The 13,840-nt window shown below is 38.0% G+C and overlaps 1 protein-coding gene across 1 annotated transcript in view; it reads right to left on the reverse strand.

Moving 5' to 3' along the window:
• Nucleotides 1-13,840, reverse strand: part of CAMK4 (calcium/calmodulin dependent protein kinase IV) — a 141,972-nt gene that overhangs the window by 56,043 nt on the left and 72,089 nt on the right. The window contains exons 3-4 of the mRNA XM_068176299.1: nt 1,779-1,841; nt 1,163-1,245 (exon numbers count right to left, since the gene is read on the reverse strand). Coding sequence (XP_068032400.1) covers nt 1,163-1,245; nt 1,779-1,841 — 146 coding nt within the window. The remainder of the gene's footprint in view (nt 1-1,162; nt 1,246-1,778; nt 1,842-13,840) is intronic.

Here is a 13,840-nt window from a genome sequence, read left to right on the forward strand (position 1 = left end):
CTTTACCTTTGCAAAATTTCATTAAAGTCTCATCAAATCTCATCAAAGACTCCAGCCCTCCTGAAAATGACCTAATCTGAAACTCATGTGAATATATAAAGGCCTACATGAAAGGTAAGACACTTTGAGCAGGGTCATCTCCAGCTCAGGACTGGAAGTTCATTTGCAGCATGTCACTCCTTATTCCTTTGGCTCAGTATTGAGAGAGTAATTACCTTTCTTCTGTCGAATTTAGGATGTCAAAGGAGCAGTTGCTTTTGTTGTTGCAGTTCAGAAATAGTTCTTGTCAAGGTTGAAGGTCTGACCATGGCACAAAATAACAAGTATGCTTTTGTTTTTTCAAGTGGAAGATACCTTCAGACTGAATATTTGATGTGTATTTTTGTAATATTCCTCTGTGATACTAAACTTTAATTACAGAACAAGGAATATCAAATAAGGCGTCCTTACGTGAGCTGGAAATCACTAATACCAGTCAGTTAATTCATTTACTCAAGCCAGTATAAAATGTTTTTCTTATCATCTCTTGCTCTAAAAAAAACGAATCCCTACCAATAAGATATCATCCCAACACTATTACTATCTATTACACTATCACACTATTACTATCTCCTTTTATGCATATGCACTTACTCCAGAAGCATATGCAGCCTCACAAGCAAAACCTTCAGAACACAACAGCTGTCTTGAAGAACCTTTGTAGCAAAACCAGATGTTTGATACAACACAGTGAATACCAAAGAGAATTTCTTTCCTCTTAGTCTGCTTACAAAATTTTTTTTTGACATAACACTATCCTCCTGGCAGGCTGATTACCACCTAATGTGTTTTATGATGACCTGTCAATTTTTTGCTGTTTTTCCCATCTTTTGTCTGCTCTAACACACTCGATGCTGTGTGCCTGCTGAGCACCTTTCTTCAACATTTACTGGCTAATTCCTCAATTTCCAATTATTTTTTTTTCCAAAAGTCTCATAGTAATTACATTTCCAAAGACACTTTTAGGATATTTGCTGCAAATATTTATTCACGTAAATAAATCATATGCTGGTAAAATAATTCCAGTAATTACTAACACAGGGTTTAAATACAGAGAAGAAATTTGAGCTCTAACAACCTTGGGGAAGGAAGGTATTGGAACAGGTATGTACAAATAACTTACCTGTCAAATAGTTCTCCACCAGTGACCAGTTCCAGAACAAGACTGATTTCTGTAGGGGTCTCAAATATCTCCTTCAATTTTATCTGGTAGAAGAATGCAGAAAGTATTTATTTTCCATATTTGTCTTCTTGCAGAGCACATCTGAAGGTCAACAGTAACACACAGACCACAGCTGGGAGAGTTACCTTGTTTTCTCCCAGGTTTTTTTGTTATCTTTTTTTCTTTTCTTATACTCTTTTGGTTAATCTCATACCTCAGTAGCCTCTGTGAAATACAGGAGTTCAAGAGGCCATCTGCCAACCTCTCAGAGAAACCAAAAAGACCTTTTGGTCTTTACGTTTCCCAGGACTGAAAATACCAACGTCTACTTTCATTTGCAGAACTTCTTTCACATAGTTTCTCACTCAGCTCTGTAAGCACATCATTGTTGTATCTTAAAATGGAATTTTAACTCAACAGATGTTCAGAAAAAAAGCTGATAGCATGCTCACAAAGAGAACCCAGAGCTTTAATTCAGGTCTGTGCAGGTGAACCACAACAGTCTTCTCTCATAAACAGAAAGAATATTAAAAAACAAGGAAACAAATGTGGAGTGGAAGAACATGGCTAAACTTACAATGTTGGGATGTGAAAGGCGAAGGAGAACTCCAATTTCAGTGCGGACAATTTTCTTGTCTACCTGGTTAAAAGTGAGGAGGGAAAAAGGAAAAAAATTATTTCCATGTTCAGCATAGAAACTTCTGGATGAATCAGAGGATGCTACGTATGAATAGTATCATTACCTTACTCTTCTAGATCTCCCAGAAGAGTAAGGTAATATGAGACACATGAGTCAAGCATACAGAAAGAGAAATTTTCCATTAACACAAGATGGATACTATAACAGAAAAATGTCCACATCCAGCAAAATTATTACAAATATACATGTGAGTCACACAAGAAATACAATCCAGGAAAGATATCTGAAAAAGGTGGGAAAATTCCTATTTTTACTCAAGTTCTGACCTTGTCTATTGCTACTTATGTTTGTGGAGTTTATGCTAGCTTTCTTTTGACACACTGTCCAGCAGCTGCGCTGGAAAAGTTTTCTGCATGAAGGATGTGCTCATCAAAGTAGTGTAACTTACTGCTTAAAACAAAAAAGTGATGCAAAGGTCAAATACCTCCAGCCACAGTGCATAAAGTTCAACCTCAATTTGCTTCAACGATCCCTGACAGAATGATCTATTAATTCAAATTATTGGTTAAACCTCTGAGAATACCCCTTCCCTTTTCAAACTGTAGTCTTCAACAGTCCAGGCACAACTTATGTTCTTGGGGGTCATCAGTCATTTCTCACAAGAAGCGTGAAGCTTGGGAGTATTTTATTCAGGAAAGAAAACTGCAGCTCTCCTGGAACTAGAATGCTTAAACAAGCAAGAATGGAAAATGTAAGCAAATTATGAATGCTTTTATGTTTCTAAGGTAATTAATACACTAATGAGGAAACTACTTCATTTGCAAATATTCTCCCAAACCCTACAGAAGTCTTACACTGGTGACTCAGGGGGTTCTGATATGAATAAGAGTCAGCAAGTCACTGTGTGATTCAAAACTGATGACATATATGACATCGAGCAGAACATTTTGAGAGGGACTTGTGCTACTTTTTATATCGTGGGGGCTTTCTATGAAGTCAAGTTTTGGTTTTGGCTTTTTACATCAGATGGGAATTGAACAGCAGTCATAATATATAAACCTTTAAAGAGGATATAAAATTACCTTCAAATTCTTAGTGAAGAAGACACATGGGGGTTTTTTATCACCTGAAAGAAGAGAGCTGCTTCTCAGTAATTTATTTTTTTCCAGCATCAACAAAATCCAAGTATCCATTACATTCAGAGCTACTGTATAGGCAGAATTTGATTCTCCCCTTTTGTCAATCAGGGATGATTCCAACTTAGTAATGCCACAGTGGCATGAATGAGTAGAGAACTAGAGCCCTCAGGGCTTTCTTTAAACTTACTGACATTCAATCTCTTCTAGTGGCTCTGCCAGGAAGCAAAATGAAGCAAGAAAAACCAACTTTGGAAAAATTCAGTGCATGTAGGAAGGAGAAGAAATCAAACATTGAAGAAGGATGAAATATTCCACTACCTGAACATCTAATTGAAGGTAAATAATATGGCCAATAACAAAATCTTCATGGATAAACACTTGCTCTAGGATCAAACCCAGGACTCTTTAAGCTTGTGACCAATGCACGCTTTATAAATGTTTTTGCTTTCTACTCCAAATGCAATTTAACAGATTTCTTTTCCTGCTACATAAACACTGAGCAGCAGGTTTGAAGGTAGGCTCCTGTGAACTTTTCCTAAAACACTGGTAGCACCAGCCTGTGGTCTTGCTCAGTTTTAACATCTCTTTGGCATCACTTAGGGATCTTTTAGTGAGTGCAAACATGCAGCAAAGGCCTCCAAAGGTAACAAAGGCAACAAGGGCTTTTGGTGATTAACATAGTGATACACACTGTGACCGTTCTCACATGCTTTGCACCTCAGAAAAATTAATGTACAATTGACCATGGACAGTGATATCCTCAGTAGAGCAGTTTAGACTGGAAAATTTACCTTATCCAAAGGCACTGATATAGACTGAAAAACCCACTGTTTGTTTCCTGCAGTTTTGAAAAAGTTTGGGCACCAAGCACACCTGGGAGCAAGCATGGAAAAGTCTGACCAAAATCTAAAGATGACTTCTTTTGGCACTGAGTAGTTAGAAGTGAGAAAGTACAGAGGCCTCCTGTCACCTTGCCTCTCACCTAAATAAGTCAAAACATGGACTAAGACTCAGTTTTAGGTGTTTGGTTTCATAGACATGTACTCTCAAACTGAAGGTGAGTTCCTCTGTGATCAAGTTTGTGACCTGACACACAACAGTAGACTTTCACACTATCTCAGGTGATGGTATGAGGAACAGGTACCTCAAAATTCAAGATGATAAGATGCAATGGTAAATATACCACAGAGAAACACTCTAGGAGTGTTACATATTTATATAATGGCTATTGGGATATATTTTATTACAGAAATAGGCATATATGGGTGATATGAAATGTTCTAGAATAAAAACAGGGACATATTTAGTCATGACATTTCATTACAGACAGGCTATTTTATCACTTTTATTTTCTTACCTTCTCCTACGCTAAGTACAGATAGAATTATGTCAACACTTACTTTGTTCAGCTCCTACCAAAAAAACACGCCAAACCTAGCTTATTTTCAGGGCCAAACCTAGCTTATTTATAGTTTGGGCAGGAATATCAGCAATTCAACTACTTATATTGAATTTTCCTATCATCATCCTATCAAGTAATTTCCTGACAGAAATTATTTGCTGGGATGAGAGTCAGGCATCTCACTCTAGAGTGTATGTTGCTATAGTAACAATTTTTAAAACTCAAATAATTTAATCAAAATATGCCATTACCACAAATGTTTGGGCAAATTAAGTATGTTAGGCTAGATAAAATACAGCAGTCTGATCTGTGTGTATGTAATAACTGATCAAAATGAGGTTGCAAAACTCTTTATTTTGTCTCCTCCTATTTGTATGCAATTTAAATAGGCAGTTCAGTGCTTGAAAACTATCTGAGCTTTCCTTAGACTAGCACTACTCACAGGAGCATCAGTGAGATATGTGTCAGTATATTACAGTCAAGAATAATGGGATCAGCAGAACTGGTCTGTTTGTGAAATGAAAAAGCAATCAAATGTTAACTTTCAGGTGTTTCACAGTTCCACTAGTTTAGCAATTTTCCTTCTATCCTTTGCTTTTAATCTATGCTAAATGAACTAGAGTACACTTTTGGTCAAATATTTCATCAGTGTAACTTGATTTCTACTTAAATTATTACTTTGTGTGAAAAACATTACTTCTGTGCCAGGTTGTGTAAATGCCTGGTTGGGTGATTTTAACACTGGTGCAATTTTACTGAGCTGTATTTTCTATATTTGCAAACTTTAAATTGCAAGTAATCAAGAGGCATTTGCTGTGATAGACCCACAGAGCAACACCTGCTGTGGAACACCCATGTCAATTAGAGAAGTCATTTGACAGGTAAACCCAAAACAGTTATTTATAATCCCCTCACTGCTGACCTGAGCTTGAAGATTTCACTGTCATAGGCCAAAAAAAACCCAAACAAAGTTGTTAGATGGCCTGTTTATTAAAACCCACAACACTGTGGGTTTCCACAGCTTGCCTGTGGAGGCACATGGAATGCAAAAAGGCAGCAAATCTGCGAGAACTGCTTGTAGGTGCTGTAGGGCCATTGTCTGGTGCTGTGGCTTCCATTGCTCTTCAGTAAACTCTATCAAGCAAACCAGGAGCTGTGACTGTAGCACAGATAAGCATCTGCATGCTGGCTTTAATCTAACTAGATAAAGTACCTGCAGCAGAAAAGATCTAAAAGCCTGGACTTGGGAGAAAGAGGCAATCTAGGAATGCTGCTCCCTTAGTTTATAATAAAGCATTTAAATTAAAAGGGTGTTAATTCCTGGATTATTCCTAGTATTTGTCCCTCCAGTTATTTCACTTCAGTAGAATTAGGTATTTGTGTCTTTTATAGATATGTGTCTGCAATTACCCTGTCTTTCAAATTTCATACTGGTCATGCAGAAAAGGAGCACTAGATTTATATTCAGGGTACTTCTTATTTTTTAATTTCAGATTATTTTGACAAGAGATAGGAATGGAAAATTCCTTAATGAAAACTGAGATTCTTCTTCCATGTTTCCATGCCCCAAGATGGTGAGACAGAGTAATGCCAACAAACACAAAGATGTAAAAGTGTTGTTTCTGTGTGAATTAAGTGAAACAAAATAAAATGAACCACCACTTTAAGCAGATTAATCCAGCTGCTGCTTTGCAATATAGTACCACCCTACAAACAGGCGGCCAATGGATGTTCTCTGTACCCTCAAACTTAGAGCAAGAGGAAGAGGACATTCCTCATCCTGCAAGTTCAGTCTCTGCTGTTCTCCTTCCCCTGGGCACTGTGGAGGCAAAGGGGCACATTTGCCCAGGTGTGACCCCGGTGCAGTGGAAACACTGTGTCCAGGCAATGGCTGTGAAGAAACCAATGCAAAACATCTCTTGAGGAGTTTCACAGCACTGCCCACTTCAGGGAGTCTGTTCACACCAGCTCGGCACAGCTCCTTAATTAAAATCCCACTTCTTGACTCACATGAACACCTCTAATATGATCAATTAATTCTTTATGGAACCAGCAGGTCAGGCTCTGACTATATGCTTCCCTGCACTTACAGGGATCACAGTACAAGGCATTATTAGTTTGACACTACACTACTTCCAAGTACTTCCAAGAAACAAAGTTTTATTTGCTCATACAGTAACTGCTCTGAAGCCTAAACCTTTCTATATCTTATGGCATCAATTCCTAACTACCATTTATAATTTTGCCATTATTTTTCCTTCTCACAGTTAAGCTGAAATATTAAAACCTGTACAGACATAGACTACACACAAGCAGTGCTGTCATTCCCTGGTAGTCTAAAAGTTCTGCTCCCAATTGTCACAACTAAACACAGGAGTGATGGGTTACCCAAGCTCTCTTGAGAGTTCTGAAGAAAAAAAAAATAGGCTTGAATTTAAATAAATCTTCACAAGAAGGAGGTTCAAAGAAGATATTTTCTGTGCAGTTTAAGGTCTGGCCTTTCAATTTCAGAACGTCCTGAATGACAAGAATTCCAGTTTCTTCCCAGTTTATACATAAAGTATCTTCTCACAAAATCTTTTAGTCAAGACTTCAAGGATAAAACACTTGAAAGAAGACTTCTGAATGTGTTTTTACATCTTTATAAAGATGGATTGTATTGAAATCATCTGAACTCATCTATGTATCAATGCAAGACACAGATGTCAGTTTTCAGCATAAATGATAAAGAATCATGGAGGTTACAAAAAGTGGTATGACATAAAGATCCCAGGACAAATGAAAATAGGGACTTATATGAGACTCAGCCCACTTCTCTGATTTAGTCAGATGTAATTCAGTAATCAGCATGGCAGCGGACAGTAGGTAAAAAGAGAATTTTAAAAAGCTGACACTTCTGAATGAAAGGATGCATCATTGTTCCAACTAGGACATTCATTTAACGGCTGCTTCAGATGATTTGATTAATTGAATTACCTTTTTTGAATGAAAATAACAGTTGTTCAAGTAAAGAATTCCTCCTATGTTTTAGTAGCTGTTCTTGGTGGGACATTGTTTGACCTTCTCAGCAAGGTCTGCAGCTCTCTCTTGGGTGGCAACAACCTTTGAACTCCTAATAGACTAATATCTTAAAAACAAAACTGTTTGAAGTAACCTTTTTGTATTTTAATCTGGCCAGACTATTCTCTTTCTATCAGCACTCAAGCTTAATATGGGCTCTCTAAAGAGCAAAATAAATAACTCAATAAAGCACAACAGCAACTGCACAGCCCTGTAATATCTTCCCTAAACTCAGCCCAGAGTTTTCACTGTGCAGGTGTGCTGGTTTGGCTAGGATAGTTTATTTTCTTCACAGTGGCTAGCATAGGGTTGGGCTTTGATTGGTGCTAGAAATAGTGTGGATAATTCAGGGATGCTTTTATTATTGCTGATCAGGGCTTGCACTGAGCCAAGGCCTTTTCTGCTTCTCTTTCCAGCACACCAGGGACAAAGCTGGGAGTGCATAAGGAATTGGGAATGGGCAGAGACAGGACAGGTGACTCCAGAAGACCAAAAGAATACTCTAGACCATGTGGCATCATGCTCAGGACATAAAGCTGAGGGACAAGAAGGAAGGGGGTGGGGGAGATAATTCAGAGTCTTCCTAAGTCATTGTTCTGGGAGATAGAGACTTGTTTATCTGGAGATGGCTGACCAAGCAATACAATGAATTCCTGACTTGACTTTGCTTATCTGCACAGCTTTTCCTTTGCCTATTAAACTGTCTGCATCTCAAACCATGAGACTTCCCACTTTTAGTCTTCTGATTTTCTCCCCATCCTGCATCCTGGGGATGAGAGAGTGAGCAGCTCCATGGGGCTTAGAAGCCAGCTGAGGTTAAACAACAGTGGGTTACTGAGGATTTTTATTTTAACCATACATAAGTAATTTTGTATTATTAGAGGAAAAACAAACAAACAAACAAGACTACTCATTACTGGAGCAATTATTTTCTGCACATATGTCCATGCTTCCAATTTGCAACTGTAGTCCTTCAAGCGCTGCATATTCCTCAGACTGAACACACCTGCATGGGAATACTGCTGGTTACATCAATGTGCCTGCATTTGTCCTGTCAGGTGATTAAATGTCTGGTAGCTCTTGGCTGCAAATATCTGGGTTTGTAGAAGTTGGAAGAGACTGATCTATCTGCATGGGATAGCACTGTTAAGAGTAAATTGTTCCATCAAAGAAGCAACACTACTGTTTCTGAAGAAAAGCACAGTACATTTGCAGGGAAACCATCAGATGGATACAGAAAATTCATGTGGCTGAATAAAATTCAGCACAGTAAATCACACCCTGACATACCAGATTATTAGGCCCTGCATCTTAAGATACATGGTTTCAGTAGTAAAGGTGATCAGATGCAGGTAACATTCCCCAAAGACACACAAACCACTGTGAATAGGTTCTGTTTCTTGCCCACGTTAACTTGGTGGTATCACCACAGGGTGAATGGGTTCAGAGCCACTTACAGCTTGCACAACACTGGTCATTTGCAACAATATATTTTATGTTGTATATTTATTTATATTTACATTTATATTTATTTATGAGAGTACAAAAAAAGGTATATGTTCTTTAGAATAAGCCTCATTATAGGCTAGGGTCTAACTATATGACTAATTGGGTTGTTATTTCTTTCCCTGTCTCATTAACACACAGATTTCTGCAAATATGTTAGATAATTGTTGAGCAGTTTATGCAAACATCTTTAAGTCTATTAGGTATTCATGGATTGCTCACTTCAGGGTTTCACTATTTATAGTGTGTTACTGCCATTGTTACTGTTCCCAAAGCTGGGTGGAGGAGGACACTTTTAAGATGCAAGAACAATGTGTAAATCAAAGCTAAGCACTTCTTTTGTTTTTGTCAAAACAGATGCATTTATGGTTCTATTTATAAATTTGTACTTGTCATCTTCTTATATATTCTTGCTTTTCACCTATAACTGTTAAAAATCCAAAAATTTCCTCTCTTCTCAGTGAAAATGTATTAATCAGCTTTTATCCTGGGTAATGGATCCAATATTAAACATCTTGGCTTCACATTCACACCATCCCTCTGAATAAACAAAGTGTCACATAAAAATTAGAAATGGAGAGCTACTTGGTGATAGGATGTTTCCTGTCATTGATGTTTTATCTTAAAATCACTCCGAATTCTCAGGAGCCCTCAGCTACATGATAAAGATCTGGAATAAATTATATCTGCTTGTATCATTAGCCAAGTGCAATGCTTGCTGCAAGTTAAGAAATTTCACGTGAATAATAACCTGGTGGACCCATCCTTTTCTCAATTCAACTGGTATGAGTTCACTGCTACCCAATGACGGTCTGGTGCATCAAGACTCACATTAATATTATAATCTCAATCACAGATATCAAATAATTCCATGTAATCAATGAAGCAGTTTGGTCTGGCCTGGAGTTAATTTTCTTCACAGAAACCTGTATGGGCTACATGCTGCACCACTCCATTTATGAGCAGTTACACAGATGACAGGTAGGGAAGGCTTAGTTGGTGGCACTGAAGCTCAGATGAGGTTGGTTTTTATATTCAAAATATTTCAGGTGGAATAAAAGCATGACGATGTCAGGTGCAACTTAAGTTGTGCACATTTTCTCTTCTGAACTATCCTGGATCTCTCAGCCTGCTGCTCAAATGACCCCTGTACTAGGAAACTTGTAATGTCTGGATTCCAGTCAATTTTTCAGACAGGTCAACCCCAAACGCTGATAACAAGGAGTCCTGAAGCAATTTCTGTGTTGCTTGGTAGTATCCAGAACCTGTAATTCTGCGCTTACAGGACTCATACACAGGGACCCCAAAACTGCTTCAGATTTATAGGTAATATACCTTATAATGTGAATAACTAAATAAAACAGTGGAGGCTCAAAGGAAAATAGGGAAGGAATCCCATGCTGAAGATTTTCAGGGACTAAAAATGAGAAGTATTTCATATAATTGGAAGATGATACAGAGAAGCATGTAGAAATGGTGAGATGTTAAGAAAGATAGGCAGATGTGAAAGCAAGACTTTGTAACTAATTTAGAGAGCTTGCTTCTTAGATTAGAAACTGTGAGCTGAGATTCTCTTGTTAGTACTATGTGTCAACAAAAAACACTATAATTTACAGGACTGTTTTTTTTTCTGCATCTCCCCAGTCCCAGTGGAGGATGTCTCACCTCTGTTCAGAAATGCCATTCCTTTGGAGGGTTGTGTGGCAGTAAACACAGCCTCATAGAGCAAGAGGTTCTGGTCCTACACCCCATCTTACCCCTCCATATTTGTGTGCACCCCAGGCACAGAGGTCCCCCAGGCTTGGTTAAAGCCATGGAGAAGACAAATCACTGCAACAGGAAAGGAGCAAAATGTGCATGGGTAGCTTGGTGGAACCTGTGGCTGAGAAAATTTCACAAAGAGTTCCTGTCAAGCAGTTCAAATCTAAACATGTGTCATTTTTGGGGGTTTGGGTTTTTTGACTGAATTTATCACCTAAAGGATATTATCACTCAGAACTACTTGTTCAACAGTGTATAGTGTAGGTTGAGCTTCCCTGAGCAGCATAACAATGAGTTGAGCTTTATATTTTTCTCTTTTTATTAGATGATCTTTGTATTTCCGAAAAATAAGCTGTGAAGACCAGAAATTACTGTTTCTGAGTACCTATAAATTAGGTAAGGAAGAAAGAAATATAATACATACTGTCAATTCTTAAAATCTTAAACAAAGTTCTGACTTACTCAGGAATAACACAGCAATTCAATCTAAAGGGTCACAGAAAAAATATTCTATATTAAGTGATTTTTACACAATATCTGCACTACACATAATACAATACCATATATTGCAGATTTTAAATAACTTTATATACATAGAGCAGACTTCTACAATAGTAGAAAGGGATTTTTTTTCCTTTCCTAAAAATTGTCCTGACTCAATCTTTTTTTTGTTTGTTTGTTTCTTTGCAAGGACTAAAACACCTAACAAATTTATTTTTCAGTTAAATTTCCACTTTCATTGACAGGTACCTGATTTCACAGCTTCTAGAGAAAAAATCCATTGGTAACTTAGTTCAGAAAATAAATGCTTTAGTTGTCCCTTATTTTGAAAATAATTTAAGTGAACTTCTTTGTCCTGCTTTAGACACTATGCATTTGATGGACTCCTACTCAAAACCTATTTCTTATGGATTGTAGTGACTCAGAAAATGGAAGCCAGACTCCCCTTACATGAGGGAAAGCTGAATATAAGCAGTGGAAAACTCAAAGTTTTACTGCCTTATTTCTTTATTCAAAGTAATTTTGACTCAATTTTTTTTTTGTCCCTCGGTAAAAACATAAGAGTGTGAACTGCATATGCATATCCATATGAGATGATGACGTGGATGAAAAAAAAAAGAGAAAGCCAGGAAAAATAACAGGAGGTTAATTACCAGGAGGTTAATTACCAGGAGGTTAATTGCTACCACTTAATTACCACTCCACAGCAGGTGGAGTGGTAATTAAGTGGTAGTTAGGAAATTACTGTTTCCCTTTAATTACCAAGCAGTGGCCTGTGTGGTGTCCATGTGTACGTGTGTGTATGCGAATAAATAACTGAAGACAATGTGTGGGCTAGTTGACTTAAATAGTCCTTTTTACTGTGGACTGATGTACAGCATTGTGCAGTTGACTGTTTTCATGTAGGATTACATGTGACATAATTATTTTTCTTTTTTTGAAAAAATTGAAAACAAATCTGAATATTACACATTAATACAATGTGAGGAAAAAAATGACCTTAAATGAGCATATGAATGTGAATATATGCCACACATTTCTAATCTGAAGAAAAAAGGATACTGCCTTAGCATGTCATACAAATTGGTGTATTATGTCAGGCTCTTGCTTTTTTGTCTGCTAAACTTTATCACTCATAACTATCTGTCCACGATGAGTAGTGACAGTCACTGCACCAATGGACCTTGAGAGATTAAATATGGATATAGATAAAGATAGATATAGATACAGACAGCTATAGCTATAGATAGATAGCTATATAAATATATATACACATAGATGCGTGTGTGTGTGTGTATATATATACACACATTCATATATAAAGTTTATAGAGAAATAGGCATACAGAGGTAGGAGACACTTAAAATATAAATCACATAGGACCATATGGCAATAAATAGAATGTTTAATATTACACCTACAAACATATATAATTTTTCTCCTGAAGTTAGTACAGGAAAAATTTACTAATTCTGATTATGCCAATGTGATACACAAGTCTCCACCCATTCCTCCCCTACCCCTTCCACCCTGACACTTGTCTTCCTAATCAGTTGGGAAGGCTCAACCAAAAGCTGTGTTCCTTCAAGAGACAAAACCAAACATTTGCATGAGCCTCTTGATAACCACTTAATACCACCAATTCACTGCAATAGAAAATGAAAAACCCAGCCAACTATATTCCCTGTGGAGTTTGGAATACGTAGATGTGAGGACCCTGGGGGTCATCCCCTAAGTTAAGGAGACACAAGAAGCTTCCCTCAAAGCTGTTAAAACCCCACTGGCTCCTTCCCCTGTTCCTATATCTGTTCCTATGTCCTTGAGCCACTCCCTTCCTATTCCCTGATTGGCCCTCATCTTTGTACTGTCCCAAGACCAGGTTCACCCCCAGAGCCCTCTGGATAGGGCAGTGAGAGCTGAGACCTGTGTGTGCTGGGGGAACTCTGAACATCTCACCACGCAGCTGAATTAAACATCTGTGGATCTTATGCAAAGGCCCTTTCTGCTTCTTTGCCCTGGACTTTACTTGTAGCAGTTCAGGCTGCTACGCATAGAGTTTTGAATACATATTAATACACGAGCTTCTAGGATGTGTGTTTTTATATGTGTGTCTATAAAACAAACATGCTTAGATATATATATATCACAGAATCACTTGGGTTGAAAAGTCTTCCAGGCTCATCAAATCCGGTCTTTGAACAATCACCACCTTGACAAAAAGACAGGAGTACCTTGTGAGTGCCACATTGTCATTTCTTGAATACACCTCCAGGGATGGTGCTTCCACCATACCCCTGGGCAGCCCATTCCAATGTCTAATAACCCCTCTGTGAAGAAATTCCTCCCAATGTCCAGATGGAAGCTCCCCAGCTGCAGTTTGAGGCCATTTACTTTCATCAATTTACTTGTTACCTGGGAGAAGGGGATGACCGTCATTCCACTACAACCTCCATTCACGCAGTTTTGCAGAGCAAGGTCATCTGAGCCTCTTTTTCTCCAGGCTAAATACACCCAGATTCCTCACCTGCTCCTCAAAGGATTTAATCTCCTTCCCCAGCTCTGTTCCCTTCTCTGGCACTTCAATGTCTCTCTTGCAGTGAGGGACCCAGAACTGGACGGAGGATGCAGTC

The sequence above is a fragment of the Anomalospiza imberbis genome, chromosome Z (genome assembly GCF_031753505.1).
Source record: "Anomalospiza imberbis isolate Cuckoo-Finch-1a 21T00152 chromosome Z, ASM3175350v1, whole genome shotgun sequence".
Taxonomy (NCBI): domain Eukaryota; kingdom Metazoa; phylum Chordata; class Aves; order Passeriformes; family Viduidae; genus Anomalospiza; species Anomalospiza imberbis.